General features: G+C 39.9%; 1 protein-coding gene across 2 annotated transcripts in view; it reads left to right on the top strand.

Annotated features, from left to right (window-relative positions):
• Positions 1-22,507, top strand: part of LRRIQ1 (leucine rich repeats and IQ motif containing 1) — a 338,249-nt gene that overhangs the window by 197,761 nt on the left and 117,981 nt on the right. For both annotated transcript variants that reach the window (XM_075600485.1, XM_075600486.1), the window contains exons 16-19: positions 10,206-10,649; positions 14,562-14,763; positions 19,864-19,983; positions 21,973-22,059. In XM_075600485.1, the coding sequence (XP_075456600.1) occupies positions 10,206-10,649; positions 14,562-14,763; positions 19,864-19,983; positions 21,973-22,059 (853 nt within the window). The remainder of the gene's footprint in view (positions 1-10,205; positions 10,650-14,561; positions 14,764-19,863; positions 19,984-21,972; positions 22,060-22,507) is intronic.

Here is a 22,507-nt window from a genome sequence, read left to right as displayed (position 1 = left end):
ACATCTTTTTAGATGGGAAAGGTATACAGGGATTTACCAAATAAGTATACATGGGAAGGATGTTGATCCAGGGATTAATCCGATTGCCAATTCTTGGAGTCAGGAAGGAATTAATTTTTCCCCTTAATGGGGTTTTTTTGTTTGCCTTCCTCTGGATCAATAAGTAAGTATAGATATAGGATAAAGTATCTGTCGTCTAAATTTAGCATAGGTTGAACTTGATGGACCTAGGTCTTTTTTCAACCTCATTTACTATGTAACTATATGGGAGAAAAGGACACATCCTCTCATTATATCTATGTCAAGTTACCTTCTTCTGACATATATAGACCAGGTGTACCACAATAGTGCAAAGACTTTCACCTTTAGTAACCAATCATTCTGAATATTTTGTTTCTTATACTTGCATTTAACCAGGTCTCTTTCCATCATATAAAGCAAGTGCAAAAGAAGAAAACATAATAATTGTTATATCTATACTTTACTAATTCAAAAAATCCTGTACAAGCACTGTAGCAATTCACTGTTACATGCTGGCATTTTTAAGAGCAAAATTAATGACGGTGAGAAACACATTTTTCTAAAAATGCCTAAAACATATGTTTTCGTACAGGAAGCATGTTTCAAATGATTCTTTGCATCAATTTAACGATGGACCAGATGCTGAGAGATTGATAATAGAGTAACGCCAGGACTCATCGAGCTCTGATATACTGTATGCTTGAATGGCAGTAAACGCTGAATCTGAGTGCGATACCCCACATTGGAGTTTGATTAATCTGTCCCTAAATGCTTGAAGGCTTTTAATTTTGAGAAATGATGGCAAAAATACTTGTTTTAAAGTAGATCCAAGAATGATTTAATGGAAAAAAATGATTATCTTCTAGGGAAAGTAAGTGGTAAACTATTCTTCTTTACATTCATGTCATCTAAACTCCTAACTGCACAAAGAACATGTAAAAAAAAAAAAGTTGCGATTTCTATAAATATTGAGGGGGTCCTCTTCTAATGTACTGTAGTGCCGACGGTTATTCTAACACAAACCAGTGGCAATCGCCCAAAATACCCAGGTACATGCTGGGTCTAGTTTAAGGCAAGTTTAAGGCATTTCTGCATTGACTAATGGCCCATCAGATTAACAGCGGGGGTCCCTGGCAGTCCCGTTCAAACTGAATGGGACTGCCAGGGACCCCTGCTGTGTTAATCCGATGGGTCATTAGTCAATGCAGAAATGCCTTAAACTTGCCTTAAACTAGCCAGGTTACACCCAGCATGTACCCAGCATGTAACCGGGCTAGTTTAAGGCAAGCTTTAGAATACTCGTTGTCTCGTCTGTACATGTGCTAATTTGGAATGCCTAAGGCAATCCATGATGTCACCAGGTACCTTGGAGTACTTTTTGGATAAATGCTTTTTTATAGATTATTGTTAGGAAGAAAATAAGATACAACAAAATAAGAGAAGCTAGTGGTTTCTTCAGCACTGTGTTTGAAACAATGTAACTTCCCAAAATAATACATGAGTATTCCAGTTTTGAGAACTTTGAGTCCTTGCTGATATTAGAAAATTATTTTGAATGAAAATAACATTTTACATTTTTGGTTTGCTTGAAAGTAGTGCAAATAAAAATATCACTTTTGAGCCCGTTCACAGGTTTGCAACCCTGCTTTTCACCATTATCTCTTGGCATACAGTGCTTCCACTGCAGCCATGGATTCTGTTAACCGACATGCAAATGAGCACACAGTGTCACCTTCGACTTAATTTCAATTTTAAAAATGGATTCTCAGAGAGCTGTTTTGACCTTTTTGGGTCTCTTCAGTGTGAGGCTGGTTATACTGGCTTTGTAATGTGAAGTTGGAATAGGTTTCAACCACACATTATATAAGTTATGCTGGGGAAAAAAAGTGACAAAAACACTCCACCTTACAATGTACAGCAAATAAAATATCACTTGTGAGCACAATACTGTGTCTCAGACAGGTCTGCAACCCTGATTTTCATCGTTATCTTCTAACATACAGTGCTCCCACTGCAGCCAGGGATTCTGGGAAGCAATATGCAAGTGACCAATGAAATAATGAAGGGTAGCGATTAGGAATCCCTTATGGCTCTCCTGTACAAAGGTTTCCGTAGCAATCTTAGCTAAAATGGTAGATCATACATATAACTTTTCTGGTAAAGTAATTTGTAATTCCATTGATGCGTTCTTCATTGTACAGATTACAATAAAGTAAAACTGTTAAAGGAATTTTTTTTTTTATAACTACAGTGCCAACAATCTTGCATGTTTACTTGAAGAACAAGTAATGTATATATTTTCCTGCAAAAAGAGACTGTAGAACATTCTGGGATGATCAGACAGATACAATCTATATACAGCACTCTGGTGTCATGTATATTGTATACCAATGGACATAATAGCCCTGCAGTGAAATGCTGCTAATCAGGTCAGTGACCCAAAATCACCAGAGAGATCAAAAACAATAAAATGTTATTACTTCTACATAGAGAATTTAAAAACATAGATACATTGTTAAAAATCCCTATACTAGTATGGCTATAGTGAGTAAATAGTCACAGTTACAAATATGCCTATGTGGCTATTAACACATTTATACTCCTATTCCACATCCAAATAACATATTAATATATTACCTAGCAACGATTCTCAAGAATGTCCAGATAATTAAGTCAATGTAAATACATATCTCATTCAGAGATCAGACTGGTGTAGCGCATAGATATACCAAAACTCATATTAAAGATAGGATTCAGGTGATTCTGGGTCACTGACCTGATTAGCAGCATTTCACTGCAGGGCTATTATGTCCATTGGTATACAATACACATGACACCAGAGTGCTGTATATAGAGGGTATCTGTCTGATCATTCTATTTGATCAAAACTGTTACTACTATGTTGTCACCCTCCACAGCACCTGTCATTTATTGATTAATTATATGGCGATTGCGGTTGCATTTACATATTCAGTGTAGAACATTCTGGCCAGGAGTCATGAAGCCTCGATGCAGGACATAGCGCCCGATCTGCCAGTAACTGCCGAGATCGGGCATGATGTCCCACATAGAGACTTCATGATTTCCAGACAATATTCTATGTTAGTCTATACATTTTTGTAAAAGAAAGTTGGCCATTGTTTTTCATGCCTTTTTTAGTCAGGTAGTTGTAACTAGTTTGCCCTTTTATCGTTTAAACAAGCGATTCAATATTACATTTTTATAGGTATTGTTTCCAAGTTGCCCAACAAAATCATTGATGTGTCATTTTCTAGCACTTGTTTAGGATGAAAGCAAAAATACTCATATACATTCCAAAACATCACTTAATTTACAACTCATACATTTTTAGTTTTTATTGAACTTTTCTTTGTTTTTACATTTACTACCAATTTACTTTACAATAAAAAAGAAGAAAACTAATAAGACTTAAATATACAGATGTAACAGATGTTGTTGCAATAACGCATTAGCTCCTCCCTCAGCGCAGTGGGACACAAAGCTGTTCTGCAGGTATCTGGTATATAAGTGCCTCCAACTACCTGCAGAACAGTATTTTTCCTGTGCTACAGTGTAGCAGCAGGTTTTTGTTACTTTATTTAGTTGGGACTCACAAGGATTGCGTTAGTGCAGTTCAATCTGGGAGGCCTTCAGTCTCTCTCCCACTGAAGGTCTGGCTGAAGTGCCCTGCGACCTGGCAGAACACTGCAGAAACATCTGAGAATGTAGGCAGTCTGGAGCGCATGGCTCGGGTAAGACACGCTGGATCTCTCTGGGAGCAGGAAGCAGAGAAACACTAAGCGCGTGACGGCGCTATGTGGACCCCACCACAGTACTTAAAGGCACAATACCATCTAATGGTTCCTGATCTTCCTAAAGCATTTCTGAGGAATTAGGAGACTGCTATTTAGCACAGAATAAGTATGTAACCTGGATCAGGCAAGAGATCGCTGCCCAAAACTAGATGAGTCGCTTGATAGCAACAAATACAAAAAAGAACAGAGCGCATAGAAGGACACAGTCAATAAAAAATTATAGTACTTTATATAAAAAATAAACAAGTTTTTAAACTTACATTAACCTTTTTATTTTTTATATAGTAATTTTTATTGACTGTGTCCTTCTATGCACTCTATTTTTTTTCTCTTTTTTTTTTTTTTTGTATTTGTATTTGTTGCACTCCAGTTGGCCCCGTTGATCACGGAGAATTACGAGCAGCAGAATAGATACACTTTTGGGATATTACTGGGAATCTTGGAGACCAGCGCACACTTGATTTTTTTCTTCTACTATGAGTCACTAGATAGAAAAAGGATTGTAGTACAAAAGTGAGTGACTATAAATTATTTGAAGTTCAGAATTTTCCTGGTAAATGTTTTATTTTTTTATGCAGAACCTCTGGGGTTCAGCCAAAGGAAGGGGTGTCCAAAAGAGCCATAGACTCATTCAGTGGCGGATTTACAAATCTGCCGCCTATAGGCACTTACCTTGGTGCTGCCCGGGCCGCCTCCTCCTTCGGCCCCAAATGTTTCCGCCCCAGGCACGGGCTTATCAGGCCTAGTGGGAAATCCGCCACTGGACTCATTACTACATAAGAAAGTGCTTAAGTAAGCCAGAATTTGTGCAGCTTGTAGTAAGCAAACTCTTGAAGCAAAGAAGTTATGAGAAGAGTGTCTCAAATCTGCAGCCATATAGCCCAATGACCAGATGTCTACTTTCCTACTGTATAATGGAATGAAGGATGCAGTCTCTCATACTGTTGAATCAGTGGGGTTACAAGCAACTAAACAGACCGGGGAGAGATCAAGGTCCAAAACAAGCCTGGATAGGAGCATCTTCTTGGAGAAATCTGATGTCATACAGCAGTACTCTGAAAGGGAAGACTCAGATTTATCTGATCATATATTGATATCATCATTATTGAACGAAGAGTCAGAGTGTAATTTGCATCTAGTCGATCCATAGTTATATCGTTATGTAAATTAAATCCATTGATTAAAGTGATGCAAGAGGTTCTGGAGCTGGATGATTCAGAGGATGAGCGCCTAGAAAAGGATAAGCTTTTTCCGCAGTTCTCAGAAGAAGTTGAAGTTTTCAGTTACATTCTGTTATAAAAGAAATGATGGGAGCTGAATGGAATCAGCCTGTCAAAAAATTGATAACCCTGAAGAGGTTTCCCAAGATTGTACCCCTTACCTGACAAAAATGGTCAAGAATTTTAGGAAAAACCAAGAAGGTCGATGCTGCAATCACTTGCATTGCAAGGAAGTCCACATTGCAAGTGGATGATGCAGTGTAATTTCGTGACACAATGGATCGAAGGATGGAGCGTATCCTATTCTGGAAATCCTTTTTGGCAGCCGATCTGGCCTGCAAACTGGTGGTAGCAACAGCTTCACTTTCCAGAGCCATGAGAATATGGTTAGTCAATGTGGAAGAGGCTTTGGATAGCAATGTCAAGAGGGCCTCAATTTTGTTGGCATTATCAGAAATCAAGTTGGTGACTGATTTATGCCGCCAAAGATTCACTGGATGTAGTGCTTCAGGCAGCAAGAAGGGCCAGGTGGCTAAGACAGTGGGTTACAGATTCTGCTTCCAAGAACAACCTTTATTCTTTACCTTTTGATGGTGAATTTTTGTTTGGAAAAAATCTAGATGCCATAACAGTGAAGGTATCAGGGTAAAGGAGTGCTTTTCTTTCCAAGGAAAGAAGAAATCAAAGATTTTTTTATGCCTCAGCAAAACAGAATGCCTTATAGAGAAGCAAAGTCCTACCAACTGGGAAGGCCCTTTGCCCGACAGCAAACATGGAGAGGGGGGACAAGGTAGCCTTTTTCCTGGCCCCCAAGGAAAAGGATCTTTCGGGAGAAGCAAGTTCACATGAAATGAGGTGAGCCCTGCAGTGTGCGATTTGAGGAAGACTAGCTCAATTCGCTACTGTATGGGCATACTCCATAAAAGACAACTGGGTTTTCTGAAATGTCACGTCAGGTTACCAACTGGAGTTCATACAAGAACCTCGATGAAACCCATTTCAGATGTCGCGAAATCCTTAGATGACATCCTAAATCAATTATTACTGGACAAGGTAATAAAGAATTCCAATGTTTTCAGAGAAAATGTTTCTGTTCTAGAATCTTTCTGGTCAAGTAGGCTGCTGGAGTATTCGAGTGGACCAAGATCTTAGAGAAGTAAATGCTTTTCTAAGCATTGGAAAATTCAAAATGGTGTCTGTAACAGGGGAGTAATCCCTGTTCAAGTAATGTGCCTCTAATCCAGCAGTGTGGCGGTTAACTGCTGGTAGTCAATTAACAAACACCACCTGCCTGATTAGATTGCTTACAAAAGCCTGATTTGTGAGACAGGAAGTGACTCCTTAGCTCTGACTGAGAGCTGACCTTTGGAGAGACAGAGCAGTGTTCTTGAGTCTCCCAGGAGAGACTGACCAAGAGAACACACATCTCTGGAGCTGACCGGTCTTGAGCTCTGCCTAGCATAGCTGATTGCAAGACACCAAATAAGACTTCTAAACCTGGATGCTGATATTTTCTGTGCACGCACGGGTGCGGTTCCAGGAGAGCAGAGAAGCTTACTCTACAGCAAGAAACAGATAAGACTTTCATAATTAAGAGACTGCTTATATCTGCTTATTTCATGCTATATGTTTTGGGGCTGCGAGACATGCTTGACTTAGGGAGTTGTGAATTAATTGCATGGTATTTTCACTAGAGATACTCCCAAGTGAATAGAAGCTTTGTTCCCCCCCTGTGTTTGGATGATTTCCTGAGGAAAAGGAAAAGGCACAATAAAGCGTATTATAATTTCACCTTTTAAAAGCCTCCAATTGTGTACCTCTGTGAACGTCCATCAACAGTGTCCCTGAACAACGTAACTCAAGAAGTCAAGCCCAGAGATTGGTTAGTCTGTATAGATCTAAAAGACGCATATCTGCACATAAAGATGTAGCAAGACTTACTGTCCTTGGTGCCACAATTTTCACAGTGCAGCTGGACTGCGGCTACCGTTCTTGCAGCCCCGAAGACGGTAATCTGCCAAGGAGGATTAACTCTGCTGGTTTCATGCTTCTGAATGGGACCACGCAGCATTAATCCTTTTGGACCATCTGCAAGAAGAGAATACTGATACCTTCCAGATGAGCTGTGCAACCATTTGCAGCAGTGTCCCCATCTCTCTGCCTGAAGTCATGTCCCCGCAGTGTAGGAAAGATACAGGGCTGTATTTCCTTCCTCATTGATGATGTAGGTGCCCTTATATGAGAGGGGGGCTATATGGCAACTTTTGGACATCTACATCATCAAGGGCAATAGACAATGTTACGTGTTACATGTCCTGTCCAGCCCCCTTGATGATATAGATCACCAAATATGGCCATATAGCTTCCCTTTCATGATGTAGAGCCCCATATAAGGGCACCTACATCTTCCAGGGGGAAGGAAATATAGCCCTGAACCTTACCTGCACTACAGGGACACGGCTCCAGGTAGAGATGGGGACACGGTTGCACAGCTCATCTGGAAGGTGAGTAACGGAATTCTCTCTTACATAAAGTGAAGAATTTATGTTGCGGGGGTCCCATTCAAAAGCTTGGACCACCGTAGCATTAATCCTTCCTAGCCGCAAATCTTGATATCCTTGTAGCCACAGAGGGTCGTGGGTTTTGCTTTTTTTCTGCGGCCACAAGGATACGAAGTCTTGCTACATCTGTACCAATTGTACAAGAGCATCACAAATATTTGAGTTTTGCGGTAAACGGATGGCATGAACAATACTATCCTTCCATTCAGGTTGACAACCTCTCCCAGGACCTTCAACAGTGTTGGTTACATTAATAGTCATACTACAGAAAGAATGAATTCAGACCTATCTTTACCTAGACGATCTGCTAATGAAATCGACATGGAACGACATCAGTGGATAATAAACACCCATAAGAGTCCGTTAATTCCATCTCAGTCCCTAAAGTTTTTGGGAGTCATATTCCAAATGGAACGAGGAATGATCTATCTAACCCACAGCAGAATGCAGCACAAGCCACAAAGCTAAGGCGGCAAAGTCCTGTCCTTACACCAAATAGTATGTCTCTAGCCTTCCATAAAAGGGACTTAAAATGGTGAGAGAAATGGCAGAGCCTAGAAAACACTTCATCTCCAGGAAGAAACCTGGTTAACCATCACCACCATGAGAACAAGACCAGATGGGGAGCATAAGAATTATGGCAAAAATCCTACAGCAACCTCCCAGCAAATATGCTAGAGAAGAGCAAGCATAGTTAATTTAAGTTTTTCGGAAGTGGACGTAGGGAAGACATGGGCATCTACATTCAAGGGAGTCTGATGTCAGTAGTGAGAAAATTAATAGAAACACTACAGAAAAAATAATTGTTGAATAACTAAATCCCGGGCAGCATTAACTGGGGGAGGGCATGTCAAACAATCCTAATTGATTTTTTTTTTTTTTACCTTTGGTACTAAGGTAATATTTCAGGTTAGAGCAGTAGATGTAGCTTAACTACCTTTAGCACGGTCTTTGACACTCTGCCACATGACTGATAAACAAGTTGCTTGGGATTGGATTCTAAGGTAGAATGGATAAAACACTGGTTGAAGGATAGGTGATAGAGAGTTGTGGTAAATGTAGTATGTTCAGAGTAGGGAAAGGTGATCAATGAAGTACTTCAGTGATCTGTACTGGGACCGGCGCTCTTTAATATCTTTATTAGTGACATAACAAATGGTCTTGAAGGGAAAGTATGTATTTTTTGTACATGACACAGATATGCAGCAGGGTTGACACTTCATTGGCTGTAATCAAACTAATTGATTTCGGTAGATTGGAGGAATGGTCTAATAGAGGATTTATGGCATTAATTGTCAACTACTATAGAAGACAGGTACATTGGAGTCATTATTTCAGCTGACTTAAAAGTAGGCGAGCAATGTAACAAAGCGACTGGGAATGCCAGCAGGATTCTGAGTTGTATAGTCAGAGGTATTAGCAGCAGATAGAGAGAGACTGTTCTACCACTTTATAGATCATTTTTAAGACCTCACCTATAGTGATCAGTTCTGGAGACTATATCTCCGAATATGCACAGAGAGGGAATAGTATAGAAACATGCAGCTACTGTACATAAAGGTTTTCAACAAAGTACAAGATGGAGCATATTACAGAGTCAGAGAAGTTCTAAAGCAAGAGGTCATGCTCTGAAGCTCGAGTAAGGAAATTAAAAAAATATTTGGAATAGACATAAGGTTATTTAAAATACAAACTAAAACTAATAATTAAATTTGGTCTGAGCAGATAACATAACGGGCAAACTTGGTTGGTGTGAGAGGGTTGTATCTGTGCCGGGTCAGTAAGTACTTGCACACAAGCGTTTCGCAAAGCATCCTTTATTCCCTGTCTGCGAAATCAGGTTACAAAGTATATGAAGTCCGTAGTATAGACGGCCAAAGAACAGATAGTCTGTGTCTGCAGTGTGAACCCAAAAATGTCCTGGTCTTTGAAACCCTGCTCCCTTAGTCTCAGCAGCACAGAACCTATCTGAAACCTGCTGTGTCCATGTTGTTCCCAGATAACTTCTCTGGGAAGCTGAATCTGTCCTCACAGGTTCTTAGGTCAAGCTCACACTGCCTGCTACGCGATGTGCACGCGCACGTTCGGCACTCTTTGCGACTAGTGGCTGAGAGTTGTCACACTAGAAACTGCTTGTGGCGGAAAAGTGCAGCGTTGATGCTGCGACATTTTGCTGCCATAACCCAAATTGACATTTCGGGCTGCAGTCGCGTCACGTGAGCTGGTTCAGCCAATAAAGGTGAACCAGCTCCGCCACGTCCCCGATCACCGCGACATGTCTCCTGCAGCTAGCTCACAGATCGCTGGGCTGCAGGAGCGCGTGGCGGAGGCGCGCACGGAAGCGCGCGGCCGTAGCAGGCAGTGTGAGCTCGGCCTTAGAGACCTGAAAGGAAGTTCCTGCTTGCTTTTAGACACTGATTTTAATCGGACGTGTACTGACAACACCTTAGTAGAAGGTGTGGTCTTCTGATCCTGACAGAGTTAGGGAGTTAACCCCTTCACTCTCTTACAGTAGGCCAAGTTGTTTTTTATCTGCTGTCAAATGTTATGCTCATTACATATATATATGTATTTTTCTTTCTTTTTAGAGCATGCTTCTCTTTGGATGCAGTAGAAACTTGCACTCGTGGTTTTAAGGATTTAATGAAACTCAGCAATGAGCACAGATATGCACATGAATATGGTGACCTAGACATTTCTGAAAGAGAAGAACCAGAAGTACTGGGAAATTATGTGAAGCAACCAGACATTGACAGCCATCAACATGATAACTCTGTTATCAGTGGTGCAAATGAAATGAAACAGGATGATCCAACAAGACAGATCACTTCTAAACATGTTCATTCCTTTCTTGTAAACTCCTCTGCAGATCCTGAGGGAAACAATCAAGGAAAAAAGATAGGGGAATTAAGTACACAAAGCAGAGTGAGAGAGAATTTAGACAACAGAATTGCAGTTGTAGAAAATGAAATGAATGGCTGTGAAACTATGAAAGCTGCAAAATGGTCCCCACCAGTGAAAAATAAGGAACAGTAAGTTCTAAACGTTTTAGTAAAGTTTGAACAAAAAAAGTATAATTGGGCACTCTTAATGGTAGTGCAACGTGTCTATATACACAAACGGTGAACTTCAGTGAAAGCAAATCTAAATAAATAAATTGTGAACTCAAAGTGAACAAGTGTTATCACATGAATATAAATGTGGAAAAATCCAAATACTGTACATATAAAACCAGATCTACACCAACAATAGTGCAAGTTATGTGATAAACAATGTAAAGCAGCTCAAGATATACCCTCTGTAGACCGTTCTAGGGTCTGTACGAATCTGGTCTTTCTTCCAGGTGAGGGGAGTTGAGAGTGTTCTCAGCATATATGAAAATATAAATTAAAAAGACATAGTGCGACCGGTATGGTAAAGTCAAATATTCATTATAGGTGATATTCTTCCACTCACAGATTTCTCCTTGTATTTAAAGCATTTTAGAGACTCATTCTCTCTCTAACTGGAGCTGCGGTGAAGCAAGGCATTAATTGGGGTCTTCACAGGGTAGTGAAATGCTGACACTTTTCTTATATCCCTCCGAAATGAGGAAAGAACTCATATAGTGTGGTATGCAGAAAAGTGTATTTGAAATCACGGTTTAAGACAATGGTAGTACACTCACATTTGTTCACATGCAATAGGTGTGGTGCTGGGGATTTCGTCCGTAGCGTCTCAATCTCCAGCGCACGTCTCCTTCAGGAATCCTGAAGAAGTTAATCGGCGAAACGCGTTGAATCCTGTCCAAGCTGTGCAGAAGAGTCCTGGCAACGGTATCTGCGCGTTCCTACCAACCCCGCCTGTAGTCGGCTCATCACCGGAAGTGACGTCGGGAACTGAGGAGACGTGCGCTGGAGATTGAGACGCCACGGACGAAATCCCCAGCAATTGTACAACACCTATTTCATGTGTACAAATGTGAGTGTACGACCATTGTCTTAAACTGTGATTTCAAATACACTTTTGAGCATACCACACTGTGAGTTTTAGTGAAGTATCTGATTTCCTGAACACTTAAGTTCAATTACTTTCAATGTAAATTTCGTGTAGAATAATATCTTGTTACATTGAATGACAGTCATGTAAACCAAAGAAGGGCACAAACTATAGAATGGAAATGTTTACCTTTGTGTTTGTATTTTTGGAAAGAACACATTCAAGTTTGTAGGCTTTTTCATGTTTTAGATATACATTGAGAAACAACATTTTTCGTGATTTATTAAATCTGTAATCTTGTGCCCTTTACCCTGTATGCTGAAATAACTCATCCTTAAAAAATGTTTAGAAGTTTATAACCCAATTCAAGACATTTATTTTATGTTATTTTGTAGCAAAACATTGTGTGCAAAAACATGTACTTGGGGTAATTACCGCAAAGAAACCAACCAAATTCTAACAGCAAACTAAAAAAAATGCAGACCACTCTGTAATGCATTGTCCAATCTTATAATTACAATGTTTTAGAGTATAAAAGATTGTATTATGCAATATATATATATATATATATATATATATATATATATATATATATAACAAAAAACAACAAAAAGCAGCAGCCAGCACTCCAAGCAACAAATGTAAAGTCAAGGTGCATGCTCCATAGAAATCAATATAGAAACCCTGTCTTCCCATAAGAGAAGGCACAAAAGCAGCAACACTCAGATATACAGTAGCAAAAAGACATGTATTAGCAGTGACAAAACAGCACACTATAAACCCAATGTTTCGGTCCTGGCAGGACCTTCCTCAGGGGTATATATATTAATTATATATATATTAATTATGCAATATATATATATATATATATATATATATATATATATATATATATATACAATATATATATATATATATATATATATATATGCTATATATATATATATATATATATATATATATATATGCTATATATATATATATATATATATATATATATATATATATATATATATATATATATATATATATTGCGCATATATATATATATATATATATATATATTGCATAATACAATCTTTTATACTCTAAAACATTGTAATTATAAGATTGGACAATGCATTACAGTGTGGTCTGCTATATATATATATATATATATATATATATCATAATACAATCTGTGGCATATGTCAATAACTTAAATGATGTGACCTTTTTAGCCCCTTTTTCAGATGACAATGAATTTCAAATTGCTCTGAAGCATAATTTTCACTTTTGAAATGTAGTATAGCTCCAACTCCTTCAAAAATGAAATCTCAAATGTACTTTTCTGTCTTCATCAGGTGGAATACAAGTAGTAGATATTAGGACAAAAAAAATGTTTATATGAGAGAAATGTACCTACTAGGTGAGGTTGTGGCCTATAGTGCATTTGCTGTCACAGGCCCATGTATCCCTAAGAATGTTAAAACCTCAAAAAGGCAATTGTAAGAAATTACTGCTCATGGTTAAATAGATGCTAAACTATTCAATAACGTTGGTATCGGTTAACATACAGTTAATAGGTCAATTAAATGGTAACACATACTGTATAAGTCCTAGATTCACTAAGCTCCGTTAAATCAGGGCAAATAAAGTCTGGTTAACTAATACATGAACTGATGTTATTTGAAGTTGACACCTAATTCATGAAGCTTAACATTTGCATAATCAGCCGTAACGTCATGTTTTTTAGAATGATGCATTATCTTCAAATAATGTGCTGTTATTTAAGCCTTGACGTTACTCCTCGACACACACTGAAATAGGACTTTTTCTAAGGAGAGGTTAGAGAGAGGTATCTTAGGTGTGTTCACAGGTATCTCACTATATGGAATATAGGTTAGACTATTTGAGGGTATAAACTGTATAATCAGTGGGCCGTCTCCTAAATCAGTCACTCCTTCTTCCCCCTTCCTCTTTAGCAAAACCCAATACCAGTGTCTGGATGGGAGTAATGCCAGAGTTTGGTATTACTTAAATAACAATATAGGAGTATATACTGTGTTATGACCATACATTTAAAATTATATCATATGCCAATTTAGTCTGAATTGAGTAATCTCAAGTTCAGAGATAACATGGGTTTTTAATTAAACTGTTATAGTGGCCAATTCAGTTTAATGACTAACCCCCAAAGTGTTAATTGTCTCATTTGGGGAAATTTCAAATCGTTACAACACCTTATTTAGGAGCAATAAAATTACAGATACCATCACTCTCGTAAAAGTTTCTTATGAATAAAATCAGGTACACGTCACGTGGCAGAACATACTTTTCCTTTTCATCCAAGCCTTCCTTTTCTACTTTTCATTATGAATTTGAAAGTAGAATGTATTAGTTTCTGAAGACAACTAGAAAAGAGTTTGTTGTAAAGATGTTAGTGTGATATGCAGGGTGTTACAATGGTATCTATGGAATTACCTCTAATGACTCTACAACACGTCTCTTGCTCATTATGGCTCATATATTTGCTAAGCGGGGCTATTCCATAAGACCCCTTTCAGCGCCGGAAGACAACTTCTGGCCTATTTAATTGTATAGGCTATGAGGTGTCTTCAGGCGCTAGAAGATGTCTTATGGAATAACACCTCTGCATCGCTTAGTATTGATTTGCCTATGTTTATAATAAGAATACAGGTAGTTCTCATTATCCAACGTTTCACTTTACAACGAATGGCATATCCAACGCTTTACAATGCAACCCTAATGGCCATTTTTTGATGCCGGAATGCGTTATCCAATGCTCACCGCTACTGATTAACATAGGATTCACTTACAATGGTTTCACTATTCAATGCTACATCCAGAACAGATACCGTTGGATAACCGAGGACTGCCTGTATAGTGGTAACCTCTGGTAATTTACTGTTCTATATTATATTTGTTCATATTAACGGTTCTTTTTCCACATCTTGTACAATCAGCTCTGCAGCTATCATTCAGTCTCATTGGCGAGGATATGTGGTACGCAGAGATATCAGTTATTATGCAAAACTTCATGAGGCTGCCTCAGTGATCCAATCAGCTTGGCAGCATTACTGCATTAGGAAAAATTACTTACGAAAAATATGTGAACCAAAACCGGATATATTAAAGATGAAAGAAAAGGCTGCTACGGTAATACAGGTAAATTCAGGTGCATGAGCAAACCAACTTTTAGTTGGATCTATACTTAAGATACAAAAAGGCAATACTAAAGATGATCATCATTTCTATGTTATCTGTTATTGAGGTGGATTCATTCATGAATTATTGTCTTGATATACAAAATCTAAGTCCCATTGGTATGTATGTAGGTTATATTATATTAGCATGCAGCGTGAAGACTTTCTCGTAGTTGTACTGATGAACTGTAGAACTGTAGAACTGGTCACTAGCACTAAATTCACCATTCTATGTAATCGTACAGCTTGGAAAATTAAGGTCTCCTCTTACTATTGCATTATTTCTGGCTAAATTGCAAACTGCACCTTTTTTAATTAATTTTTTAATACTATGTTATAAAGTTTTCAAATATCAGATGTTGAAGTATAGTATACATCATCTTATTGAAAAATGATTAAGTGATTATTCTAGTGTCTGTGTATAAACAACTTTCTTTACAGCACAGTAGTTAATAACATATTAGCTTTCTAGATGCCTCTAATGTATCTAAAGCCCACTCCCGCCTTAAACCTTTTTGAAGTGAAACTTCCTTAGTGGCACCTCATTCGTGATGGTGCAAAAAAGAATTGTGGAGACAGAAATGAAACGGATGTGACGTCAGTGCTGGCAGTTGAGGCCGGGCTGTGTTCTGGCTCAGCCCGACCCCAACACTGACATCACACCCGCTCCACAAATCAGATCCTCCCCCCCTCGAGCCCCCCCCCCCCCCGAGCCCCACACCCCCCACAAACCGTGACATATGCGGCGGCGATAGCCGCCGCTCCTAACGGCCGCTGCCATGCCGCGCAGCCTCTCTCCTCCCTACCTCCGCTTTCCTGCGTCCCGCTGACTGAGCGCCGCCGGGGTGTGAGGGGGGGGGGTGAGGAGAGACTCAGGCAGAGCCGCCGTGGGTCCGCAGCTCTGCCTGTCTGTAAGGGGGGGGGGAGGAGAGTCTCAGGCAGAGCCGCCGCGGGTCCGCAGCTCTGAATGTCTGAGGGGAGTAGGAGACTCAGGCAGAGCCGCCGCGGGTCCGCAGCTCTGCCTGTCTGTAAGGGGGGGGGGGGGAGGAGAGTCTCAGGCAGAGCCGCCGCGGGTCCGCAGCTCTGCCTGTCTGTGAGGGGGGGGGGGGGGAGAGTCTCAGGCAGAGCCGCCGCGGGTCCGCAGCTCTGCCTGTCTGTGAGGGGGTGTGAGGGGAGGAGGAGAGTCTCGGGCAGAGCCGCCGCGGGTCCGCAGCTCTGCCTGTCTGTGAGAGGGGGGGGGGGGGAGGAGAGTCTCAGGCAGAGCCGCCGCGGGTCCGCAGCTCTGCCTGTCTGTGAGGGGGGGGGGGGGAGGAGAGTCTCAGGCAGAGCCGCCGCGGGTCGCAGCTCTGCCTGTCTGTAAGGGGGTGTGAGGGGAGGAGGAGAGTCTCGGGCAGAGCCGCCGCGGGTCCGCAGCTCTGCCTGTCTGTGAGAGGGGGGGGGGGGAGGAGAGTCTCAGGCAGAGCCGCCGCGGGTCCGCAGCTCTGCCTGTCTGTGAGAGGGGGGGGGGGGGGGAGGAGAGTCTCAGGCAGAGCCGCCGCGGGTCCGCAGCTCTGCCTGTCTGTGAGGGGGTGTGAGGGGAGGAGGAGAGTCTCAGGCAGAGCCGCCGCGGGTCCGCAGCTCTGCCTGTCTGTGAGGGGGTGTGAGGGGAGGAGGAGAGTCTCAGGCAGAGCCGCCGCGGGTCCGCAGCTCTGCCTGCCCTTGAGGGGGGGGGGGAGTCAGGAGAGAGGGGGCAGGACACAGAAAGAGAGACACACATACAGTGACAGAAACACACACATACATATATATACACACACACACACACACACACTGACTGACACACATATACACACACACTGACTGACACACACACACACACACACACACACTGACTGACACATACACACACTGACTGTGAATAGGTTAGGGGGATGTGTGAGGTGCAGGGGGGCTGCGCATACGTCACACGGTCACACGGTCACACGGTCACGCACAGTCACACGCACAGTCACACGCACACACACACAGTCAGTCGCACACACACACAGTCAGTCGCGCACACAGTCAGTCGCGCGCGCACGCACTGTCACGTGCACCGTGCACTGTCACGCGCACACGCACTGTCACGCGCACAGTCACACAGTAACACGCACAGTCACACAGTAACACACACAGTCACACAGTCACACGCACAGTCACACAGTCATACGCACAGTCACACAGTCACGCACACACACACACACACACACGAGGAATTCACGCTTAGTGCAAATACAAGGGATGTGTACGCATGTTCTAAGTCAAATTTATTTGCGTTTTGTCAATGAAATTGTATTTTGATTTTTAATTAAAACATCACCAATACAAATACAATTTCTGTGACAAAAGTCAAAGAAGTTTCACTTACTATGCGCGTGCACAGCACACACAGCTTTTTTTTTTTCACTTATTGCCCCACACCTCTGGAATGCCCTTCCCCTCAGTACCCGACTTGCACCCTCTCTATCCACCTTTAAGACCCACCTTAAAACACACTGCTTTGCTTAAAGAAGCATATGAATAGCACTGTGGATATTCTGAACACATGATACATAAGCTTGGCCCCCTGCAGACGCACGTACCAGAACTCCCTCCTACTGTCTCTGTACGTTCTCCCTACCTACCAATTAGACTGTAAGCTCCTCGGGGCAGGGACTCCTCTTCCTTAATGTTACTTTTATGTCTAAAGCACTTATTCCCATGATCTGTTATTTATATTATCTGTTATTTATTTGATTACCACATGTATTACTACTGTGAAGCGCTATGTACATTAATGGCGCTATAAAGACATACAATACAATACAATGTAAGAAGGTTAGTCTTTGATAAAGTCATAGAGCCAAAAAGCTCTGTTACAGTAAGTCACGTGATGTGACGTTAGCCTAACTTAGTCATGTTAAGCATAAAGGTATATTCTAAAGGGAAATATTCTAAAGCCATGTTTTTTCCCGTGAAGAGCATTGTGTTAACGGCTGTTGGTGGTAATGACATGCAATTGATATGCACGGGAGGCATTATCATACCATCGCATATGTACGAAAGTCTGTTAAGATTAACATGTGGACGTTACGTTAGTGAGGTCATACCTAAACTTGCAGTTACTCACATCCAGACAGTGAAATAGGGCTCTTGCAGTGTCTGGTTGGTTGTAACACTAAACATAATTTACTGAACACTGCGTTATTTACTGGGGCGATTTCCTCCCCTCTACTCTGTTTCTCAACTTGACTTACATACCTATTTCAAGGTCTGGATTGGAGTAACCCTGAGACATACTTAATGCACATTATTGGACGTTACTACTCAGATGTTTTGGGATGCAATTAGTTTTGAGAATACTCGTTAACCTCATGGAACATAAAATGTGTTCCTCTTTTAAGTAACGTCACGTTATGAGCCCTGATTTTAACATAGCTTTGTGAATTCAGCCCATATTGTGACTCATGGATTCCATAGTTACTGCTGACAAGGCTGCAGTGTGGTAGCAGACCATAGCCACTGATTCTGTAAGGATGGAGGTAGAGGGGTCCAGGAACACTTTGATGCTATATCTTTAAGGACGTTTCTTACATTTGATGCTACTAGTCCAGTGGACTTATGCAACTTCAGGCCTAGCAGTGATTTATGATGAAAAAGGCGAAGAATGAGTGAGAGAGAGAATTCAAAAGATCCCTTGCAGTATGTGCATCATGTAACTCTACATCTCGCTCTCCAAATCCCAATTTTATTCAGATTGGAGCAAAGTATTTTGATATATTGATTTTAAGAAAGGCAAGATTAAAAAAAAAAAAAAAAAGCCTCTGTATATCATTTAAGCTTCAAAAATGCCTTAACACATGGGGCCTATTTATTTTCCCGGATACAAAAATAGGGAGAAATAAATGCAAAAATACTGTGCCTGATTTATCAAAGGAAACATGCCCATTGTTGGCTTAGATGCTCCTTTCCTTTGATACATTTGGTGCTGTTGTTCTCAAGTTATTTCCTGTTTTTTTCAACAAAGGGACTTTGATAAATAGCACCCATCATATTGCTCCTTCGCAATACATAAACAGAAATATTTTTTTTATTAATTTAAAAAATAGCTGTAATAGTTAAATAAATCAAAAAAATGTCATTTAAAATTAACAACATTTACCAACATCTTTTTTTTTGCTTCCATATGTTTTGAAATACAGTTTTATTAACCCACAGTGTTTTTAACGTAATCAATTGTAATGGCAAATAATCCTCTTTAAGTGTTAAAAATTACAAATGTAGGACAGTTTCTAAAGACAAAAATGTATTGATGTGTTATACTGCAGCTCCTTACCAATTACATGTTCCTACCAAAATCCTGAATCACTTTAAACCCTAGTGTTTTGAGATATTCTGTGTTAAAATATGAAAAATGCATATTGTCCTGTTTAATTATTGCTTTTTATTATTATTTCCAGCAATGTTGTTTTCACTTCCATGTATTGTGGCTTAGCAAATTGTTAGATAATCTATAACACACACAGTTTTACTGTATCTTCATAGTATACTTTAAATTATAAAAGGATGCATACGATGAAGCATAGAATAAGAGTAGCTTAACTATGCCAATTACCCACCTCTTTAAATAGCATCACGTACAAGCCATGGGAATTTTACACAAGAGGTTGTTTGATTCACACTAATTTGAAAGTTAAAGGTTGGAAGTACACACTTTGCTTTCTCTTTGTATCTTCTTTCCCCTCAGGCTCCAAAATGCCCTAAAGGGATTGTCAAATTATTAATTAGTTGACCTAGGCTGCATGCAGTAGAGAGAGTTTAAGAATTCCATTCTGCTTACTTGAGGAGACCCTCCTGGGTATTCTTTGCTTCAGACACATGCAGGCGTTTAATTTGTCATGTAGTTTTAGATGTCACATAAAGTTCAAAAAACAGATCATTGAGCAATTAAACCAAGGTCTGAGATGCTTTATCTTCCTTACGGGATAACATTATGAATCTGTATTTTGAGTTGATCTATGGCTCTTGTATGACATGCTTTACATTTTTTTTTTTTTTTGTTTAGGCTGTTTGGAAGGGATACTTCCTAAGAAACAAATTGGCTGCTGCTTTCGCAGCGATTGAAAAAGATGAACTGGAGGATGACTTTGAAGAAGTGAATTTGGATGATTTTACTTTTGATGAAGTATGCAGCAATATTATTGAAACGCTACTTAACTAAAGCAAACGGTTACTCAAAGATTCCATGTTGGCCAAGTTTTTAGAGCAGACAGAGAAAGCCATAAGTCCCTTAGCACAGTATTTTATTGCATCAGTGCTGTGGTAAAACTTCCCTTACGTATAAATACTGTATAAAGTTATATGTAATATACATTGATAAATTCCTTTTTAAGAGAGTACTATGAGATAGATGAGCTAGATTGCTTACAGAATCCTTTACATTTGGAATCAGATAATCTGAAAATTGGAATTGAATAGTAAAAGATTCATTGCCATTTTAGAAAAAGTCTACTGTTGTTGTACTCAACCCTTAACTGCTCCACTTTTTAAATAATTATTGCATATTTATGTAGTTATGTTTAAGAAGCAGCCCATCTCCGCACTGTAGGGGTTTCAGTGACACTGAGGAATGCCATCTAGAAATCCCTTCCCCCATTCCTTGTTTTACTTATAGTAGCCAAGTAATGTGCTGCAGGCTCCTGTGGCAGCAAATAACTTAATAAAGCGTTAGTCATTGATGTCTTAAAGAAAAGAAAAAAAGATGAACCCCCAAATCAGTTGAATACTTGAATGTTGGTAACAGTCCCAGTTGTGTTCTGAAAGCTTATTTTACTGCTAAAGTATTGCTATTTTGCAGTTCTATGTTGACATATTATTTTCCCTTTGTAAATAATTTTACAATAATGGGGAGATCTGAGTATCAGATATTGTCACAAAAACAATGCCCAAATCATCTAAACCGAGCAGCATGACAACCAGTGCCACTTGGCAGTGAGTAAGCAGCACAAACCTTTTACATGTTCTATATCTTAATCTCCCTCACCAGTTACCTGTTACAAAAGTTACTTTCTGATCACTATTAAATAATTGTAGTTAACACGTGCAACCTTCCTTTTGTGTGTCTTCCGAAGGAGAAAAAACGTGTAGTATTTACATTAACAGCAAAAAACAGCAATGCAAATGTCCAGATAGTAATTAATTTGCCGACACATGGGCCTATATATTGAGGCAAAACTGGAGTAATTCTGGGCAAAGATGCGCAGGATTTATGAAAGTCAAAGGGGCCTATGCAGAGAGCAGCGAATTTTAAAATTGGCGAGTTTAATAAAAAGTAGCTTTTTTTGGAGAGTTTTATTCTCCATATGCAGAAATGTGCGAATTCTGCTATGTTTAACATGAATGCGTGTGGCGAGTTTAAATTGGCGAGATGCGCGCTGCAGAAATGTGTTAAAAAAAAATTGCGCCTTTTTTTTTCCTTTCCTATGGCCGCGAGCGGCAGCTTCTTGCCAACTTTTCCTGGCGAGGCAAAAAGGAGACAATCGCGCCATTTTATTGGCGCGAACAGCCGCTAGATGCCGTTCGCGCCTCTCTGCATTAGGATATTTTTAAAACTGGCGAGATGGAGGTTCTCGCCAGCCGCGAGGCGAATTTTAGAAATAGAAAAAAAAAATTGGCGCGTTTTTCGTAACTCGGCATTTTCTGCTGTTTTCTGTGCGATTTTCTCCAAAAAAATGGCGAGTTTTGAAATAGCGCTGCTCTCTGCATAGGCCCCAAAATCTCATTCCTTTCACTTGGTTTTTTTTTTCTTCCATAAACCTAGTGCAATTATTTGTGCCAGTATTGCACCACTTTTGCTCAACATATGTACGTACCTCTTCTTAATATCAGTCACAAGAGAATGGCAAAATCTTTGATAAACCCATAAACTGTTTACACATTTGACATTTTAAAAGTTTTTTTTTTTAATTCAAAGCATTCTACAATGTGATAAGAATTCCAAAATGACTCATCTTCTTTTCTTTTTTCTCTAATATGCTTTGAAGTTATTTTAGTCTAAGATCTCATTCTGATGTCTGATTTGGAAACACTGAAAACAGTCTGTATTACACTAGAAAACAAACTTCTCAAATATTGTCAATACTCTATTTATTTTGATTCTTCCTTGTTTGCTCAGAGTGCAATGGAGGAGGAGTGGATTCTGAATTCCACCTGTTTCCCTTCTAAAACACAACATCTCTCAAGTAAACCAGAACGACCAAAGGTAACATGTCGCTGCAATGTCTTAGTCTTTCATCATTCATAAGAGTTTTCTACACCACAGTGATTCATGTGGTTATTTATTGACTTACTTTTAGATACCTCTGGCTGACACCTTATCCCCAGTTGCAATTTTTCTTTTTTCTTTTTGCGTTTGAAAAAAGTCTGTCTATTTTGAATTCATTTCACCACATTACGTCACAGTAGCAACGTTTATATAAAAGAGAAAAAAGGCAAACCTTCTGACATTCACCAGCTGCATTTTTGGCAACAGAAGAAAAATCGCTAGTTTATGTAGCACTTACAAATACTGCAAATCTTCCTTGTCAACGGCTGAGTATTTTCCGAGCAACGAGAGGTTATTACCTTGCAATGTTGTTTTTATTCTTTCCTAAGTCTTAAAATTCTTGCTTTGTGTTTTCATTTCCATGCTTGAATTCGAGTTCATGCAC

This window comes from Ascaphus truei, chromosome 5, assembly GCF_040206685.1.
Source record: "Ascaphus truei isolate aAscTru1 chromosome 5, aAscTru1.hap1, whole genome shotgun sequence".
Classification (NCBI taxonomy): domain Eukaryota; kingdom Metazoa; phylum Chordata; class Amphibia; order Anura; family Ascaphidae; genus Ascaphus; species Ascaphus truei.
The sequence above is the reverse complement of the archived record's forward strand: the minus strand, read 5'-3'. Positions and strand labels throughout refer to the sequence as shown.